Source organism: Cyrtonyx montezumae, unplaced genomic scaffold (genome assembly GCF_038088225.1).
Source record: "Cyrtonyx montezumae isolate F1298 unplaced genomic scaffold, pur_monq_1.0 scaffold_10, whole genome shotgun sequence".
NCBI classification, from domain to species: domain Eukaryota; kingdom Metazoa; phylum Chordata; class Aves; order Galliformes; family Odontophoridae; genus Cyrtonyx; species Cyrtonyx montezumae.
The window spans coordinates 58,298,193-58,318,071 of NW_027071826.1; the positions used below are offsets into that span (position 1 = coordinate 58,298,193).

Consider the following 19,879-nt stretch of genomic DNA (forward strand, 5'->3'; position numbering starts at 1 on the left):
TTTGCGGGCAAGAGTTGTGGCAACGTTCCATCGCTTCCTATGGCAGTAGACAATCTGCAAGTGTGTTTGTGATAGCAGGAACCCATGCTAAGGCTCTCAGGCTCCTCATAGTGTGCCTTATAATTGTCCAACGAGCCTGTTGAAGATTGGGAGTGTCTTAGAAGGCACCGGATCCAGATCCAGAAGGATCTGAGATTGCTCTGTGTGTAAGGGACAACGAGGGAACTTGCTCTGAAAAGTGACGGCTGAATTCCACTAATGGAGATGCTGTTGTCTTCGACCCCACTGCTGAAACACCACCGTGCTAAGGAGAGTCAAGCACGCACTGGAAGGTGAGCTCCTCGGACTAATAACAGAGCAGTAAATACCTGAAGGACTTCAGGAGTTACCCAGCATGGAAAGAGAGAGCAGTTTGTCAAGCTGGTCTTTAAATTCATTACATGTGTCCATAAACATTCCTGAAGTGGAACAGCACGGGAAGCATCCCTCACAGTATGCTTTCCTCAATATCAGTGTCTGTTTCGGCTCCCGGAGCTGCTCTCAGCCTTGACGCCTCTGCCCCTGGGATCTTCTCTTCCAGTTGCTTTGCAGAGCTTTGTTCTTCCACGGAGATGCTCAGAACCGCTTCCTTCTGAATCTCCAGCCCGTCGGGAAAGACTTCTTTCACGTAGTTGTTCACCATCTCCTGCACCTCCACAGTCAGACTTCTCACTTTCTCCTCGTATTCTGCCGCCGCCTCCTGCTGCAGCTGCAAACAGAGACCTGCAGTCATTCCCCAAACGCTGAAGCAGAGCAGAGCTCAGGCTCAAAACGGAATCAAAATCTGCTCCAAGAGAGACCGCTGGGATGGAGCGCCAGCGCTTTGCAGTTTCCATCCCTCAGGCCATCTTGGTCTTCCCTGCAGATGAAGGGAAGGCCGAGCTGTTCTGATCTGTTTGGCAGAGCCTTGGAAGTACACGAACGTGGCTTGAGGGCCTGAGGAGCTCAGGAAGGAGACTCACCTCTGCCAAAGACACAGTTCCACCCCATTTCAAATGCAGGGGGTTCTGTGTGATCAGACAAAGGCTTGCACAGGGAGCACGGGATGCAGCATCCCTGCCTCAGCTTGCTTCAGGCTCCTGTTAGAGCCACGCTCACAGCCATTCATTTCCTCAGCATACTGAGGAGTGGGTGGCTGAAGTGCAGCTCTAATTAAAGAATAGAGGAGGAAGACTGAGCCACGGTGGTGCTGTGGAATTACAGTATTGAGCAGCAGCAGTGAACTTGAGCATTATCTCTGCCTTTACCTGGCTTTCTTTCTCCTGGATTGCTCTCAGGTTCTCTGCCTGCTTCTCTTCCAGCTTCTGCTGATACCTGGCTGTCTTTTCTGTCAGCTTTAAAAAGAGCCAAGTGGAAAAAATATATATATAATCCAAATGTATCTAAGTTTCCATATACAAACGTTTACGACAGCAAGACAGAGGGTTGTAAAGCACGTGCTGGAGAGTAACATTTCGAACTCTACTACTAAAGAGATGTGGGGTTATGCTGCTAATTAAGTGGTGCTTAAAAAAATCCCACCACCTGAATGAGGAATTCAAAATCCCATGCTCCGTTCACACTGCATCCAGCTGGGTGGGCTGCCTAAATGGTGCAGGAGCAGCAGGATCTCACTAAAGGGTGGTAACCGCCTGCAACTGCACTTCAGCTGTCTGAAGTACACGCTCCGTACAGCGACAGCTTAATGGGGTTGAAATAGCTCGGAGAGCTCACTCCCTGCCCGTGCCACGTGCTGATGATGTTACACCAGGCAGCCCCACTTTGCACAGGACGGAGTGCACGCGACAGAACTTACCAGTTTGATTGTCTGGACCACTTCCTGGATGTGAGCGTTATTAATTTCTTTCTTCAACCTGTAAAGAGAAAAGAACAATACACTCCAAAAAAGCCCTACAACGCATCTGGCTGCGGGACAGGACTGCTGGTGCCCACACAGCAAGACGGCTGTGTTACACTCCCAGTGTGCCCTCTCACATTAAGAGCCTTCTTTAATTTCAGGAGAGGGCAAATAAACACCGTTCCCATTTAACAAGAGATAAAAGCCAAACAACTGGATGCAGAATTCTCTTTTTTTTCCAGCTGAGCAGACAGCAAAAGGACCTGGCTGCTAGCAGGAAGCAGCAGAAGAGGCAGTGTACCCTCTTCTACACACTTGGACACACGAAGCTTTGAGAAGTGGCTCAGCTCTCGTGTACAGAGTGCTTGAGTACACAAACGCAGCAGCAGAATATCGTTCTTGTAACGGTGAATGTCAAGGAAGGATGCAGCCATTATGTGCCCCGCCACAACCTGCTGAAAATTTCTTGCAAACAGATTCAGGTAGGACTTACTTTGGTTCTTCCCTTTGGTGAAATACTCGCTAAGGGATGAGGGCAGGTGGGAAGGAGTCAGAAGTGCTCCCAGCCTTCAGCTGAACTGGCTGGAAGGGACACTGTCACTGTGGCAAGAAGCTGAGAGGTAACAGAACCAAGGAGACAAGGCCCTTAGGGAGGACTGTTGTCAAGGTACCATTTCTCCATGGTAATGACCTTCTCCTGCATTTCCATATGAGCTCCTAATCCCCGCAGTTATGTCTAATGCTCTGCTGTCAGGCTATTCACAAGTCCAGCAAAGTGACACAGATCTCGCTGACTGCTGTACATAAATTAAGCCTAGGGAGAAAGCTCCAGAAGCCAGCGTCAGCAGAGCCTGCAGGAACGATGCTGTCGCTGTAGTTAGGGAGCAGATGGTTGGCTTCACTTTGTATATGCCTATGTACTGGAATGCACTGGAAAAAAGAGTGCTGTGCCAGGAGTGAAGGCAGCCCAGCTCCTCTCCTCTGACCACTGGAGCTCTGCTGCTGCCTCTCTGACTGCTTTCCAAAGCATCCCTGATGGTGACAGTGCCTACGGAGCAGTGCTGCTCCCTCCCTGGAGCAGAACAGCTAGTGGTCCAAAGATACGAAGCAACATCCCCCCCAGTACCTCTCCTGAGCAGCCTTGTCACTAGTACTCCTCATCATCACTTGGATTCGGTCCACTCGCTTCGCCTCCAGCTTCTTCTTCACATCTTTAATGTTGCTGTGGAGAGAAAAGCGTGCTGTGAGAGTCAGGATGTCCTCTGGAGCGTGCTACTGTGCAGAAAAGCAGCGTGCTGGTGAGGCAGAAAATCTGAAGAATGTTTTAAGTCCTGTAACGACTTTTTAAGTGACTCATAACAAAAGAACAGGGCAAAATGCATGTCATGTAATTAGTACCTTGGAGCTTAGCTCTATTTTTGCTCCTTGCTCTGAGAGGCAAAGAACATCCTTTGTATACTTGATGGAGGACACAGAAAGAAGTTTCATCCGACTTAGCAGCTAAAGGCTAAAGAGGAATGAGCAGGGATTTTAGCTTCAGAGCAGCGTTACTGCAAGAACAGATGGCCAACCAGAAATCAGCAAATTGATTCTGCCAGTTTATTCAAGCGCTGGAGCCAAGATGCCACTCAGACTGAGCCAATCAGTCCCTGGAAGGGATTATCTGATGTACTGGCTGCAGCAGGCAGAGGGGACAGACAGTGACTAGCAGTCCTGCTCCCTCTCTTTCTGCATTAGTCAGTCAAGGCTACTTGCTGCAGCTTAAGCATTAGTACCCCTGGTTCCCCACGGCAGGAGCACTGCCCTGAGGTCTCCCCAACTCTGCCACTGCGTGGCTATGAGACAGTGCTGTGCCTCAATTTCTCACCAGTTGATATTTCTCCTCTCTGGCATTCAGTCCTTCACTGCAGTGCAATGCTCTGCAATCTAACAGGAAACGCTACCCGAACGAAGAGCCACTCATCATTACTCTGCTGTTTTAATGCTGAGCTTACCTTTCTGATGACTCCTTCAGCCCCTTCAGCTCAGCTGTCTGCTTCTCTCTGGCTAGCTCTGTTATCTTGGCCGTTTGCTGTTGGAGGGATGAAAACAAGATCAAAACCAAGCCGACCAAGATGAGACGCGGCGCACCGTCAGTATCTAATTACCACCAGGTTCAGCTCGATCCCTTTCTGCACTGAAGTCCATGGCTAAATCATGAGGATGGGCTTCGATTTTGTAGCTTCTGACAAACCAGCATCACTGTCTGCATTCTGTCAAGTACCTTCTACGGGCCTGACAATTGCTCTGAGAGCTTCTCTGCCCTGTGGCCGTGTTTCTGAGCTCAGTGAAGAGCTTGCTTTTCAGGCTGTCCCTGCAGGGGCTTTCACAGGGTATGTTTTTTGATTGGCACACGCAGTCCTTACCTCTGTGGCGTGCTGCTCTTTCCTTCTTCGAACCCCATCGTGGTATTCTTCCCCCAGGCGGATAAGCTCCATCTCCATCCTCTCTTTCAGTTCCAAAACTCGGCCATCAAGGCTGTCTGCCATTTCTGCAGGGTGCGTGCAGGCACCGACATCACCAGTCGTCAGACTCCTGCAGAACAGATGCAGCAGCTGTGCTTTCAGGGATGCTTACACCCTGCTGACCGTCCCATCCAACAGCCAACCGACCCAGGCAGACCCAGGTGCCTGCGCCGCGCTGCTCTCCCTCGCTCAGCTGAGATCCCTCTGCTTTGCTGTGGGTGAATGCTCCACAGGTCAGAGGACCCTTTGCCCTTTTTACCTCTTCTTCTGGGTTTTCCTGGAGTGTATCGACCTTTTTTTGGCTCCGGGGCAGACAGGCTCCAAAAAGAGAACAGAATACTTCTGCAGCAACTCTTCTCTCCGTTTACTTGCTTTTCTCTCCAGCTCCTTCAGCTCCTTCTCCTGCTTCTTCAGGAGCTTCAGGAAGAGCTTCATCTGCTGCAGCTCTGCCAGGCTTGCTGTCTGAGGCTCTGCAACACAGAAGCTGTTTTCTCACCCTGCTGTCACGTCTCTTGGGGTCAGAGAGATTTTTTTTCAGTGCTTCTTTCACTCAGCTTTCCTTCTCTTTTCAGCATTGCATCCAGCTCAGTCCCCCACCTGCTGCCTGCCTGCCTTGGGGACAGCCAGAAGAATTGCTGCCTTTTGGTATTTTGCCCAGAGGAACACAATGGAGTGTCCTTAAATCTTTCTCAGGCCTCGCCTCCTTTTCCACAGTCCTAAGCTCCCCAAATGCAGCCCGAGTGTCAAGCTAGCTGGCAGCTCTAATTATAAGGGAAAAGTTTTGTTATTTCATTGCTAATTGTTATTATTATTACTATTATTATTATTATTATTTTGTTTGCAAAGTGTATGGGAACTGTTGAATCACGGCCTGAACCACTGAGGGATCACCTGAGGCGAGCACTGAGTCAGCCGCAGGAGCACAGGTGAAGGCAATGCACCTGTGTGATGGGAAGGGGTGGAGCCTGGCTGCACCTCTCCCAGCCCCCATTTAAGGGCTGACCACCACTGGGGAAGGATCTCTTGTTGGAGATCCCTTCCCTGTGGGGTTCCAGATGAGCCTTGACCTTCAGTGACAGGTGAGCCCTTCCTAATTTATGGGGTGTCTTTATGCCTTCTGGGTAATCAGTCCAGAAATACACTGTCCATCTTCGTTATTTCGTGTGGGTTCTGTTCTTTTGGGCTATTCACCCTACACCAAGCCAGGTAACAACGACGAGAGCTGTTTGTTAGTTCTTCCACTTCTAACAGCTGGCAGCTGTGAGGGACGAGCAAAAGGTCTTCCTAGGTCAGTGAAGATGCAGGGAAGGAGGATGCCTGTGAACTACTGGGGAACTTGTTATCTGGCAGCAGCAAGTCTACTGAGCAGCTTCAGATGTGGTTATCTGGCAAAAAAAGCCACAGGGAGCTATCTTTTCTGAGGAAGTGACTTGTATTTTTGGCTTCAGATGTGTAAAAACTAACTGAACTTGAGGGTGTGTCTGCAACTGTGGGTCAAGGCTGAAGTCCCCTAATGGGGATCGTCAAGTGGACAGCTTAACTGCAGGTTTCTTGGTCAACAAGCCTAGTCTTTCAAATCAGAGCCCACAGTGCTTCCATGTTATGTGATGCCTCCTGCCAGAGGGTGTATTTACTGTGTTTGTTTAGGAGTAACTTGAAAAACAACCGAACAAAACTTGCTGTGCGCAGCAGTTATTTGGCACCGTGGCCTGAGGGCACCAAGTTTACTCTCAGGTGGGATCTTCTTTAATTTGCAAACAGGTTTCAGCTTTGTCCCAGACAGAAGTTGGGCAGAGAGGGACCTGATGAGACCTCAGCCCGCGTGAACAGCACAGAGGGAATTACCTACAAGCTGTGTCACTTCCTTCATGTTTCCATCCTTGACCAGAGCTGCTGCTGCTCCTAAAATGACAAAAGAGGCTCCTGTCAGTGCTCCGTCTTGGAGCTCTGGGATGAAAATGGACAGGGAGAGTTCATCAAGGAGCATGGGCCGTGCTAAGGTTGTTGGTGTGAGCAGGAAGGAATGAATTAAGCTGCTGAGATGCTGAAGTGCTTGGGAACTTTAACAGCCGTGACAGAACTCTGCCTTGACAGAGGAAATCGGGCATTTGGTTTCACGACCTGAGTATTGCTCTTAGGTGAGAAGAATGTTGGAGTTTCACAAGGCACAGAGTTTTCAGGGGGAATATAAAATGTCAGAAGGAGTGGTGATCTACAAAAGAGACCCTCGAATGACAAAGCTCTGAAGAGCAGAGGGGTGTTCAGGGATGGGGCCACACCAGATCTTACATTTCCACTGCGGAGTGAAAGCAGTGCACGTGTCACATCCAGTCCAGGCACAGACACAACTTCTGCTATTAATGACGAGCACTGGAATTTAGGCTGGTAAATTGGTTCAGCAAGTTCTGCTCCTGCTACCAAGGACCTTCACCTTTCAGCACTACCTTTTTCCAGCCATGTGAGTGCCTAGCTTTCCCTTCTTTAGGTTCATCCCGTAGCTCTGGCTTTACCTGCAGGCCCATTTGCAAAAGGGGTGCTGAATTTCCTGGTGGACTCTGGTATCCCATTATTTTCAGGGAGTGAGGAGTTCCTCTGCATGTCATGCCTCTACAACAAAGATCAGAGGTAAATCAAGTGGAACTGGAGACGGACATTAGCAAATGAAAGTTGTAGCAAAGACGCACAGTGAGCTCTGGTGTGTTGATCTCTCAGGAAATCTGCCTGTCTTCCTCTGTCATTTCACACTGATTCCATGCAGTGTGTTTTAGAGACAACAGCAGAACTTGGGAGAGCCTACCTCCACCTCCGAGCCGTCCTTTAGATTAACCGATCTCTTTTCTTGCAAACTGAAGAACTTGATTGGGTTGGAGAGCGCAATAGTCAGATCTAGAAACAAAAAGGAAATCTTGTGTGGATTAACAAATAACTGAGCATTCTCTGGGTTCCCTTTTGGCTTAAGATAGAGAATTGTGGAGAAGAGAGATTTTGTATTCTCTACTTGTAACGAGCCAGGCTAAGACTGTCAGCTTGCTCCAACCCTTGTGTGATGCTGTGTGAGGACTGTTCTCCTCAGCTCTCTCTGTTTGGCTGCTCCCTTTTTAAAGGAAGAGGCTGGAAAAATGCTTCTAGAGTGCAGTTTGGACAAAACCCCAGGCACATTCTGAAGCATCCTACCTGCCCAAGCATCAGGGACGTAATCCTTTACTTCCAGGTACACAAATAGAGAGGGCATGGTGAGTGGCATGTTACTCTCACTGCGGAGACAGATGTGGTGATAGCCTGAAAGCAGAAAGCACAAGAGATGAGCTGACATCATCTCTCTCTCCTTGTCTGTGTGCCCCAGCTGTAAAACAAAGCCTCTGTCTGGTGGAGGGCATGGTGAATACGTGTGGTGTTAAAGCAAGGCCGCAGTCAGGTGAAGGTGAAGACTCTACAGCACAGGCAGGGGAGGAAAACACCCAGATGTTCACATGGATGGGCCTGAAGATTGCAAAAGACGAAGGGATTTCCACAGAGCCTACCTGAGTGCACTGCAATAATGGGAATGACACGATGACCGATGAACTTGCCTCCTTCCTCAAAAGCCACAATTTTGAGGGATGCCAGCTCTGGCATCATGATCTAGGGAAAACAAAACAACAGAGTAAGACGCCTATTTAGCAAGCGTGGTGACTTTGCCATAAGGGCTGTTTCATCATCCTCTCCTGTTTTCTTCTGCCACGAAATGAACTTAAAATCAGCCTGTCAAAACTGTAGCATCTTCTGAAATGAAGACAGTATTTATCTACCACATCCCAAGTGGGCTGAAAATATCTGCTACCTCACGGTGTACTTGACAGAGCTGAATTCGTAGTATATCTTTCTTCCAACTGCAGAAAAGCCAGACCTTGCTATCACCTCTGACTTAACCTCCCCCTAGCTGGATTAGTGACCACTGGATTCTGGCAGACAAAACAGGGCAGCTCTCTGTAATTGAGCACAGCTGGAAACCTCCTGCTGGTCCCATTACTTTCCCAGTGCCTGCTTCTCGTTGACAATCGAACCACAGTTTCTTTCTGCTTCCTTACGCTTGGAGTCTTCAGACCTGATTAGTGGATTCAGTCAGAAGTGCTTCACCAAGGGGAGATCTTTGATAGCTGTTATATCCTTAAACCCTCCCAGCTGCCCCACTGCCAAGGAAGTCTTCACAGGGAGTTGTTTTGGGTTATTGCTAGGATATTATCTCAGGGTAACTCTTGATCTGCCTAAAGCCACGACTGAGCTCTCCAGAGAGGAGTCCCTCCTGGTGACCACTCAAGAGGCCGTGCTTGTGGCCAACAAAGAGCTGTAGGGGTTCCCCGTCCAAATCGTTACGAAGTGCTGCTTGCCTTTTCAAAAACAAAGGGTTCTTCTTTCCAGACGGGATTTATGGAGTTGGCGGTGGAGGTCAGCCTGGTTCTGTATTTGCGCTTCGTGTCCCTCGGCAACCCGAACAGCTCCACTTCCACGTAGGTCTTCACGCTGCGGTCAGAGAGGAATTGGCCAGAAAGTATCTGTGGGGAAACAGAAACATTAATTAGCAACTGCTGGAAAGAAGGAAACAACCCACCCTCATCTTCAGCCTTCAGTCCCTCTCCAGCCCCAGATCATCCTTTCTGCTGCAGCTTTTAGTCCTCAGCAGGCTTTTACCTCTCCTTCACCCCTGTTTCTCGCACCAACGCTCCCTCCCCAGCATTGCAGGCTTCTTTCTGTGTGGCAGATGCTAATTTTCCATTCTGGTGCGATTATGATGAATTTGAAATAGCAATAAGGTGGGGAGTTGCCATGGAAACACTGTCCCACAGGACTCCCTGGGTTCATTTGCCTCTGAGAGCCCCACTGGGTAATAGAGGGGTCATACACACGTTACACATACAGTACCAGCAAATGGTGTTCAGAGGAGGAACAGCACCAAGGGTTGTACTTGCCGTGACAGACAGGGTGCTTGCCACCACCACGTCGATGCGGTCCACGGAGAAAGGATCAAATTGCTTGTCTGGACGCCGCATGAATTCGTGCTTGAGGAGATAGCCACACTGGCCGTTGAACTCAAACAGAGCCATGTTCTGCTGCATGGGGACATCTGAGATACAAAGAGAGGAAAGCTACGAGCAAAACTGCTGTGGGATCTCATCGGGTGGCTCTCAGCGAGCTGAGAGATGCTGTACTTTTACAGCCTGTGCTAGCTGAAGACTCACAAAACCCTTTCAAAAACTAATTAAGTCTCTCAGCACCCTACAGGGAAAAATATTACAGCAGCTATTATGAGAAAGGTAAAGCGGTTTGCTCATGATTGTGCCATAAATCATGGGTAGAACTAAAATGCTCTTAAGAAGTACCCGCTGCTGTGGGGATGAGGCAAATCGTTGCCTGAACCTCTCTACTCCTTCCTCCTGTCATTCTGGGGCTCCCCCCAGTCCATCCTCTCCTCTGCCACCTCTTGTCTTACTCACAGTGGCTTGTGGTTTTGGCACCCGCCTTCAGTACGATATCCTCTTTGTAACCAATCTCTCTGGCTCCCTTTTTAAGTCACTTTTCCTCCTATGAGCCAGTCTCCTATGCTCTCCATATGTGAGAGAGTGGAGAAGGAAGAAGGGTAAAGAACAGCGTTATCTGAAGGCTTTGCTTTGCCTCCCCTTATGCTGGCTGTGTGCAGCAGGAAACGCCCTTTCTTCCCTGCTCATGTCAACGTACTGGAAATAACAGCACAGACAGGCCAGTCCTGTGGCCAGATGGAGCTCTGCCTGCTGCCTTGTGGGAAAGGGGATGCAGGAGCTCCTGGTGCTTTCATATGAGTTATTTACTCTGACATCACGTTGCAGACCAGGCAGAGACAGTGCCCGGATACTGGGTGACAGCAAGCCTGTGTGCATGTGTAAACGTGTAGGGGAAGCATTACAGGCACTGCATGCCTGGGTTGTGCTGGACACAGAAACGTGCTTTTGGTCTGAGAGAGACTCAGAAGAGAGCAACACTTTGGGAACAGGGCGTGCAGGACAAACACACACAGGAGGACAGCAGTGGTAGGAAATAGCAGGGGAGGAAGAGACGATGAATGCGAGCACTCTGCCTCACCCACCGAGATGCTGGAGGACAACGTGACACTCACCCATGGTCTGGAAGTTCAGTGCCACCATCTGACAGCCAACGTTCCAGAACATCTGGGGCATGTAATTGGAGGAGTCCATCCGGGTGCCCTTGGGGTAAATCCGGCTCATCTGGCGCTTGTTGTATCTACGATTGCTCTATCGGAACCAAAACTGGAGCGCTCCTCAGGTACCCTGGCACTAGCTCATGAATTGCTTTAACCCAATTAACCCAAGCTTCAGACGAGCTCCCATCCTTCATACAAGCAACTTCAGGGGGCAAGCACTGCCAGAAGGATACTCTACAAACTGCACAGGGAACTTGGTCAGCAGATCGTAAGCCTTCAGCTCGGTGAAGGAAGAGATGACATAACTCCGGTTCTTCTCTAGAAAGAGAAGGCAAGAAAGCGTGTAGAAGAAAGCTGCACCCTACTGTGTGTGTGGGGGGGCCAATGAGAGCTGACTTACGAGCAGAGACTTCAAAGGAGTCAAATTTGATGGGCTGTATGTAATTAACGAGGCTGGACATTTCCTCATACGCTGTCACTTCCAAACCAGCAGTGCCCTGGGCAGGAAAAGAAACAAAACACAAGAGAAGAAAGATGAAAAGACCTTTTCCAGAGGTGAAACAAAACACGCCTGTGCTGCCCTGGCCAAAGCACACCTGTTTCTTTGGCTTCCTGATCCTACACTTACATTGTGGGCAACGCTGTTGGGGGCACACTGTTGGGTAGCGAGGGAAAAACTGAGACAGGTAGAAAGGCATCAGTTGATAAGAAGTGCAGGACCTCTGTAACCTCTCCAAGTATGTACTCTGGGACAAACCTGGGATGCTGTTTGCTTTCTTCTCTGACTGACACCAGAGAGAAGGAAAATGGAAACGGATCTTTTCTATTCGAGGCAATGCTGATCTGCTTCTTCCCCTTCAGCAGCAGCACTTCGTGTTTCTATAACAACTTTTATCAGACTAAGCTTCTCCATGCACCCTGAGGGCAGTTACCTCCGAATCCTGCAGGATACCAGGGTCAGATTCAGAAATAATACCTCATCTGCCACAGCTTCTATGTTTGCCACAACTTTTGCAGGAGAAACTGAATAAGAGAAACGCCTTATTGCGTGGAGCAAGGAAAGCTGTCATAGCACAGTTCGCTCCCCTTTGCATTTCGGTATTCATCTCCATTCAGAACGGTGAGTCCCCAGAGAAAACTGGAGGCCAGAAAAGAAAGACAAAAAAACCCAAACAAAACCAGGAAGGGGCCAAAGACAACAAAGTACCTCATCGGACTGCATCTTTTTGATTTCCTCTTCGTCCAGGTTTCCCAGGTGATCGTCCTCTTCCTCTGGTTCCTCTTCAGCCACATCACCTGCCCAGACTAAACGTGCAGCCCGCGTCAGGAGTGCATATCAGAACGTGAGGATGAGACTCCGTGACTGCTCACGCAGCCTGCAGCTCTGACTGCTAACAGTGAGGAGCTCTGCAAAACCTCCCAAGCGTGTCACAAAGGAACACGAGTGGAGGAGCTGTATCGTTTTATTAGCCAAATCCGAGTCGGAAAAGGCCAAACTCTGGACTAACAGATTCAAGAGACCTGCCTACGAGCCTGCCCCAGACCACGGGAGTGACAATCACAACTCTGTTTTCCCCACCGAGGTGGCACATGTTTGTGGGACTGAATGTCTGATTCCCAGCTCCCCTGTAGTGGCGTTCATCACGTGCTCCTACCAGAAACTGTTCTACCACAGGTTCCCTATGCCTTGAAACAGCAGGAGATGGAGGACAGGAAGAAAGTAGGGACTGAATGTCCTATCAACCTTCGAGAACATCAGGGTGAGGGGCAATGAGGAGAGACTGGGAGAATGAAGAATGACCCTTCGTAGGAGATGGTTTGAAACCATCTGAGGAGCCTGAAAATCCACAAGTCCGTGGGAGCTGATGAGATGCATCTGAGGGTCCTGAGGGAAGTGGCAGATGAAGTCACTAAGAGATTGTATTTGAGAAGCTGCGGCAGTCCAGGGAAGTTCCTGCTGACTGGAAAAGGGGAAACAGAACCTCAAGTTTTAAAAAGGGACAAAAAGGAAGATGTGGGGAACTACAGGCCAGTCAGTCTCACCTCTGTGCCCTGCCAGGTCATGGAGCAGATCCTCATGGAAACTACGCTAAAGCACACGGAAAACAGAGAGGTGACTGGTGACAGCCAACGTGACTTCACTAATAAGGGCAAATCATGACTGACAAATCTGAGAGCCTTCTACAATAGGGTCAGAGTGTTGGTGAATAATGGAAGAGTAATTGGCACAGTGTCCTTGTCTCTAATTTGGAAAGACGTGGATTTGGTGTTTTGACCACTCGGGTGGATAAGCAATTAGCTGGATGGTCCCATTTCAAGAGTTGTGGCCAAAGACTCTTTGTCAAAGTCAAGACCAGTGACAAGTGGTGTCAGCACTGGGATCAGCACCACTTAACATCTTTGTTGGACAAAGGGACAACGAGATTGGGTGGGCTGCCCGCAATTTTGCTGATGTCACCGAGCTTGCAGCTCAGAAGGTCGACTGTACCCTGGGTTGCATGAAAAGCAGTGTGGCCAGCAGGGTGAGGGAGGTGATCCTGCCCCTCCGCTCTCGTGAGGCCCCTGCACTGCTCTGTTCAGCACAAAGAAGGGCACGGACCCACGGGCTGGATGGGGCCCTACGCAGCCAGATCTAGTGGGAAGGTCCCTGCTGTGGGTGGAGGTTGGAACTAGATGAACTTGAAGCTATCTTCACCCCACACCATTATATGCTTTTATTAACCACGCCATGGTAAATTTGTGGTTATCAGAGAGCTATGGATGGTAAATATATATATATATATAGCTCTTTCCATCAAACCAACAGTCAGTGTGCATCAAGGAGTTCTTAACCCACGCGGACATACGTCTCAGATTAGGCAGCAGAGTTCTGGGAATTAAGTTGGTTGTCTCTTTTTAGTTGAAACAGTGTCTGAAAACATCCTGAAGATTTAATTTATCTGCCAAGCTTACGCTTCCTCTTGAGATGGCTGAATTGATGACTAGTATTGTCTTGCCTGAAGTATCAAGCAATTTGGAAGGTCCCTAGCAGGCCAGACTTGCTCATCGAGCTATACTAGTCCCGTTTTTCCCTTCAGACATACCAGTATCTTCAGCATCCATAAAAGCTGGCTGCTCAATGATTTCTGGCTCCGCATTCTTCCCCTTCTTCATAGAATTCTGCCTCTTCTCAGATACAGACTGTTTCTTTTTGTTCTTAATTAAGATTTTCCCTAAGAGATCCTTAGGACTTGGCAGAGGAACTCCTGGCTTCAGCTGCAACAGAGAAAGCTTCACAATGAACTCTCTTGTCAAGGGTACAATTTAAACATCTCATCTCTCTTGCCCCTCCCCATGCTGCTTCTCTGGCAGCTTCCTGGTGCATGGAAACACCTCTCACCCACTGTATACTTGAATGTCCCCACCTACAGGCACATCCCACTGTATCTATGCAGATCTTTTCCTAAGTCTTCACCTTCCTGCTGTCAGTTTCAAACCAGCATTTTGCACCTCTCGGTCTTTTCAAGCTCTACTGCCTGTGCACGCCATCCTATTTCCAGCCTGCAGTACAGCTGAAAAACCATCTACGTGTCCTGGAGCCATCCACATAACTCAGGCTTTCGCATTCCGCCCACTTCTCTCATTATCCCAGAGCACCAGATCAGCAATCAGGCCGTATTTAAACTCTCTGCCTAAGGCTGATTTGAAAAAAAACCAAAAGAAAACCCCAAAGGCGGTGGCTTTGTGTGTGTCATATGAGGGTGTATGACTCAGTCTCTGCTTCTAGACCTACACTCCCCACACAGATAGCAACAGAACCATTGATGTAGCTAACACTCTGAAATGTTTCTCCCCATTGCCCAGGCAAAGACGTGGGTCTGGAGAATGGGCAGCTGCCAGTTTGCTAGCTGTTTCTTTCCAGCTCTTTTTATCTCAGTGCTAAAAACCAGATGCTTGGACTAGGTGTTTTAGCTCCCCCTCTACTATTTAACCTAAGGAAATGGCTTAATTGCCTTGCAGAACACAGGCACTGCCCCTGATTTGTAAATCAGTGTCCCTTCACAAGGCAGCTGAATGAGTGGTCCACAAAAATACATTATCGCATGAGCAAGCTGTCGACTCCACTCAAGCGGAGCAGGAGTTTCACTCAGCATCTCCTGGCCCCAGCAACCAGGTTTTTCAGAAAGACCTCTCCCCTATCCGGGTTCTTCAGCCTCCTCCCCCAGCTCCCACTCACTGGGTACTTCTCCAGAGGCTCTGTCAGCAGCATGTCTCCAAATATGGTTCTGCAGTACTCAGCCATCTTTGCCTGCTGCTTGGGCCTAATGAACAAAGAGATAAAGCAGGAGTGAGCAGGAAAACAGATGCCCAAATCCAGATCCGGCATGAGCAGCTATCTTGAGATCCGTAAACCTTCACCCACTTACAATTGCCACAAAAATCTCTAACGGTGCTTCATGTCAATACAGGTACTCATTGAAAACCAAGCAGCCCTTGCCTGCTCTGCTCTGGACAACAGAGAGCACAATCCTCCCACGCCGTGTCCCCAGTGAGTGACCAGATACTCACGAGTCCACGTGGTTCTCGAAGGAGAGGATGACAGGATAAAGAGATGTTTTGAAGGCACTTTCTGCAATGGCCTCAATGGCATCCTGAAGGAGAGAACGTCACAGAGGTCATCACTCGATAGCAACAGAGCTGATCTTCCCACTGAACTGATCCCTCCTGGTGTTTCAGGTGTCCGCAGTGACATCTGGGGTTTCTCCACTAAGGAAGTTTACGCCTGCCTCTGAAGCTGCCCAACCTTCCATCGTTTCATCTGCTCACAACACGCTTCTATCTAGCAGCAGAGGTATCTGGAACGTTCGCTCACCAGCAGTGCTGACATTTCCAATGCAAATACTGTTAAACATTCTCAGCATCAATAAGGTAGAAAAAAATAATCTTCATCTCCACAACCCCCCGTTAAACTCCACAAACTTCCCACTCTTTCCTTCCCTGGGGGCTGCTTATTGACGTGTTGCTTGCTCCTTTGCAATTACCTCCCAGCTTTTACTCTAGTGTGTTTGTGCACTGCCTTCACACAGCACCGTGACACCTGGGCTCCGAGTGAGGCCAGGTCTAGCACCATGACCTCACCGTGGGCAGCCCCCTGAAGGAAGAGAAATCCCCCAACCACGTGAGCGACCCCCTGCCGCCCCTAAAAACTCAGCTCCTCCGTGGACCGCTTGGACTCTGCCCAAGAAACCTGCCAGGTTGGGAAGAGGAGCAGCAGGTTATAATTTCCTCGAGGTACAGTTGCATGCTTTAGCAGAACTCTGCAATTACAGGAGCTGTGGCTGTCATTACTTTTCCTGTCCGTAGCGAACTGCTGTGCAGCAGCAGTGCTATTATGGGATGTGGGAAATTACTGACTCTGAAAATGACAATAGCTCCGATCGTTACTTAACGATGTGGTGTGGTTTTTTTTTTTACCCCGGAATAAATACGTTAGTGCTAGTGAAGTGTGGGAACTGGGGAAAGCTATGGAATATGAGTAAAGAGCTTTAAGATGAAGCGCCCCGCCTGTTGGCAGCTGCTGTGTACACGGGGGCAGAAAAATAAGCGTGGTGCATTGATTTTTAACCTGCAAGCTGTTTGTAACTCCTGTGGGTGAATGTCATAAGTTTTCAAGGCTTTGAACTGTGCTTCAGAAGCCTGGGAGCTGAACCCTCAGGGAAGCTTGCCTGCTCAGCATGTTAGAGGGCAGTCACTCCACCAAATAGACCTGTAATTGGGAAGCAGTTAAAATCCATTCCTCTGAAGTCCCACCATCTGAGGCTGTAAAGCACACAAACTGCTGGAAGATAAACTCGCTTTACACGTTTGTTTTCTAAAAGCCACCTTGATCGTTTGTCTGCCTTGCATCCATCCATTAAATTCTCATGCAATTTTCTGCCCATACATCCATCTTGCTACACGGCTCCACATGCAGGCGCACCTACACAGTTGTCTCTCCATCACTTCCACTTGACTACCCCCATTCCCATCATTCATTTATCCTCATCCTCCTTTCGTGGTCCTCCAGCTCCAAGGATGTACACCACCTCCAACCTCTTGCATGTCTGCTCGTCCTTCATCCTGCCTGCACATTCATTCACCCGTCATCTTGCCATCCATCTTTCCCTGTCAAGCATCTTTGCCCTCAGCCCGTACGTTTGACTGTCAGTCAGCCTACGGCCAAGCAGGGGCAAACGTGGGGAGAAGACTCCTGCACCTTGAAGAGGATTTCAGTCGTCATGGTGAACCCGTGAGTGATGATGGGCTCCTCGTCTGGGGGGCGGCCCTTCCAGCAATCCAGCTCCACACAGCGACACCCAGCCAGCAGCGTCTGACGGTACATCTCAGGAGATGAGATCCCAGAAAACTGGCCAGCTGGAGGAGAGCACAAGGAGGGAGGCTCAGCTTTAGCTATCGGTGTGGGACACCTCCTGCATAAAGCAGAGCGTAAAACCTGCTGTCTCTGAGCAGAATGACAAGACGTTGGATATTAGGAAGAAAAAATACTCCCAAGGAGAGCGGTGAGGCGTTGGAAGAGGCTGCACAGGGATGTGGTGGAATCACTGTCCCTGGAGGTGTTCCACATGTAGACGTGGCACTCAGGGACGTGGGTTAGCGGGCATGGTGGGGACGGATTGATGGTTGGATTTGATAACCTTAGGGGTCTTTCACAACCATAATGATTCTACAGTTCTGTGCTTTAGGCCATGGAGTGATGTTTCTTCCTCTGAAGCGGCATGCGCTACAGCCCTCCAAGCAGAGCCTGATTATCAGGGTCATTCATCCGTTCCTGGCGGTGGTACATAAGCCCTGGAGCTCAGGCAGATTCTGGAAGTGCCCATACCTGTTAAATAAGTGTTGTGTGATGAATTGATGAAGTAGTGTGAGAGCGGCTGTGTCATGTCCTGATACAGCACCAGTTTGTCCAGTGCTACCACGTTGTTCTCAGGGCCGCAGAGAAACCAGACCATTCCCTCTGGAGACAGCTGTCCTACACGGAAAATAAAGTTTTAGGGTGCTGAAACACGAAGGTTCTGGCATCTCCTTCCCAGTGTAAGGGAGGGGTTTGTGGGTATCAGGCTGGTTGCTCCCCTGGAAAAGCCAGGGTACCAGAAGGTATGAGATACTCTGCTATTTCCATGCTACCTTCACAGTGGGTTGTGACAGAAGAACCAGACCTATGGGTCCTGACCTATGTGAGACCTACTCACCCCTCTGGATGTTAATGACGCTGGGCTCATATTTCTCTATCAGGCTCTGAACCTGCTCAGGTTTTGCTGGTGGGAAAAGGATGTCGTTGAGGCGAGAGTCTCGCTGCTTCTTGTTGATAAACTTTGCCAAGTGTTCTTTGGTCATGTAGGGTTTTGCTTTGAAATGGCTGAGGGGAAAGAATTACAGAAAAACGTGTGTAAGGCACGTGTGCCAGGAAACTTCACAAGGAGACACTGGTCCTTGCTCAGGTTAGCAGAAGGTGCACAGCTCTCTGAGCCCACAGAATTCTGTTTTATCTGCGTTTCTTCCTGTAAATGATGCTTCCCACTCTGGCCTTTTTTCCTCCTCTGTATACTTCTTCCTAACTAGCTCACTGCTGTTAAGAGGTTGCACGAGGGGAGAGCAAAGCATAATTTGAGCCTCTGACCTGAACTCTAAAGAGACCCAAATTTCAGAACACAGTGAATACTCGTCCTATGAAATCAAATCAATTTGAGAAGTCACAGATTTAGCTAATGGAAAACAAGTCACTGGCTAGTGGCAAAGTTCACTGGGTTTTAATGCTGCGTGTGGTCTGGTTTGGGGCTAGCCACAAGTAGTCTCACATTACCATCATCTAGTGTTAACCTGAAATCAGTGCTTCTGATAGTGATAATTCAGAGTCCACGTAGCACAGTGAGGCCTCAGGCCCCGTCCTTTTAATTCAGGTCATCAGTGAAGGCATGGCAACACTCTGTGATGTGGGTACCTGCTCTTCCAGGCTGGTGTGAGATCAGCCAAGCTGATAAGCACAGCAACCCTGCTCCCCACCTTTTTTGCCTATCTTTTGCCGTGAAAGAGACTAAGGCCTCTTCCGTGGCTTGAAGGAAACTTACTGCGAAGTAAATATCTCATCAATCTCAGGCCGTGGACACAGATTCATGAGGAAAGTTTTGTACACAGTCTCAGGGAAGTCCTCTGGGTTGATGGCATCATTCTGAGAACGAAAGAAAGACACGTCAGTGTCATTAACCCACAGTGGTTTTCACCTCTGTTAACACTCAACACCTGCACTCATTGTGACAAGGCAGATAAGCAACTGGAGCACCTAGCAAGGTGTTTAGGAAAGAGGAGATGGAGTGGGGAGGCATTATAATGGCCTCTTTCAGGAAGGACAGTTACTTGAACTGCCCTTTAGTGGCCCTTGAGCGATGATGTAAGACGCAGCATGAGCTGATAGGAGCTGTTAGAGGTCTGGATCGTGCTCTGAAGGTCGGTAGCAGTGCCATCAGACAAAGAGCAGGGGAAATGGGCAGAAGGGAACGTGCAGCTTCCTAGGCCACACAGCCCAAGTCACTGAGCTGCAAGTGCTACGAATGGTAAGAACTGATCTTAGCAGGCTTGCAGTTTAGGCAAGGCAGCTAACAACAAGGATATGATTTCAAAGCAATTTTAGAGAATCTGAGCAGCTAATGTTTTTGAAGCCAAGGGCATCACAGTCACGATAAGCAAGAATATTATACCCAAACTAGTGAAACCTTTGGCTGCCTGGTTACATTCTTACCTTGCCTTTTGGAAGATGACAAGCACTTAATGCTGCTTCCACCCTCTTCCTGTCTGCGGGAAACATCTGAAAAATACTGAGCAGACAGGGAAAAAGGAAACCATTACTACCAGTAATGGACCAGTAACAGGACGCAGAAAGCTGGGTACCGGTCTGCAGGGCAGAAAGCATCTGGTGAAGCCTTCAGTTTAAAGAGGTCTCTTTGCAGTATTATGGATTAGTAACAATAACTGTGTAGATTCAGAACATCCCAATCAGCAACATGGAGATGTCATCTGTGGATAAATTTAGATTTCTATCACACTCCTGGAATAACAGGTGCTCACCATCACGAAGGGAAACAGAAAGTGCCAAATATGTTGACAGGTGGAGAAGTGCTCAACTGGAGCCGTAGCTAACATATGCAAACACTGCATGCTGTTCCCAGGCAGCCCTTTGCAAGGCAAAAATTGCAGCGTCCTTGTTAAATTTCAAAAATGAAGAATATGAAAAAAAAAATGCTTGAGATAGAGGGTTAGAAAGCTGTCCTTATACCTGCACTTGGCGATGCCGAA

The 19,879-nt window shown here is 48.9% G+C and overlaps 1 protein-coding gene across 3 annotated transcripts in view; it reads right to left on the reverse strand.

Annotated features, from left to right (window-relative positions):
- Positions 1 to 369: 369 nt before the first annotated feature.
- Positions 370 to 19,879, reverse strand: part of PLCB2 (phospholipase C beta 2) — a 33,494-nt gene continuing 13,984 nt past the window's right edge. Inside the window, exons 7-32 of one of the 3 annotated variants that reach the window (XM_065755578.1) lie at positions 19,326 to 19,401; positions 18,658 to 18,758; positions 17,782 to 17,948; positions 17,415 to 17,561; positions 16,788 to 16,945; positions 15,101 to 15,183; positions 14,769 to 14,853; positions 13,636 to 13,807; positions 11,760 to 11,857; positions 10,953 to 11,049; positions 10,786 to 10,870; positions 10,508 to 10,632; positions 9,327 to 9,481; positions 8,748 to 8,912; positions 7,902 to 8,001; positions 7,555 to 7,659; positions 7,178 to 7,266; positions 6,891 to 6,987; positions 6,226 to 6,282; positions 4,640 to 4,850; positions 4,282 to 4,450; positions 3,871 to 3,947; positions 3,003 to 3,098; positions 1,835 to 1,892; positions 1,287 to 1,373; positions 370 to 748 (exon numbers count right to left, since the gene is read on the reverse strand). In XM_065755578.1, coding sequence (XP_065611650.1) covers positions 488 to 748; positions 1,287 to 1,373; positions 1,835 to 1,892; positions 3,003 to 3,098; positions 3,871 to 3,947; positions 4,282 to 4,450; positions 4,640 to 4,850; positions 6,226 to 6,282; positions 6,891 to 6,987; positions 7,178 to 7,266; positions 7,555 to 7,659; positions 7,902 to 8,001; positions 8,748 to 8,912; positions 9,327 to 9,481; positions 10,508 to 10,632; positions 10,786 to 10,870; positions 10,953 to 11,049; positions 11,760 to 11,857; positions 13,636 to 13,807; positions 14,769 to 14,853; positions 15,101 to 15,183; positions 16,788 to 16,945; positions 17,415 to 17,561; positions 17,782 to 17,948; positions 18,658 to 18,758; positions 19,326 to 19,401 — 3,121 coding nt within the window. In that variant the 3' untranslated portion in view covers positions 370 to 487. Of the gene's footprint in view, positions 749 to 1,286; positions 1,374 to 1,834; positions 1,893 to 3,002; positions 3,099 to 3,870; positions 3,948 to 4,281; positions 4,451 to 4,639; positions 4,851 to 6,225; positions 6,283 to 6,890; positions 6,988 to 7,177; positions 7,267 to 7,554; positions 7,660 to 7,901; positions 8,002 to 8,747; positions 8,913 to 9,326; positions 9,482 to 10,507; positions 10,633 to 10,785; positions 10,871 to 10,952; positions 11,050 to 11,310; positions 11,494 to 11,759; positions 11,858 to 13,635; positions 13,808 to 14,768; positions 14,854 to 15,100; positions 15,184 to 16,787; positions 16,946 to 17,414; positions 17,562 to 17,781; positions 17,949 to 18,657; positions 18,759 to 19,325; positions 19,402 to 19,879 lie in introns of those variants that run through there. The other 2 variants (XM_065755576.1, XM_065755577.1) reach the window with 2 other exon arrangements.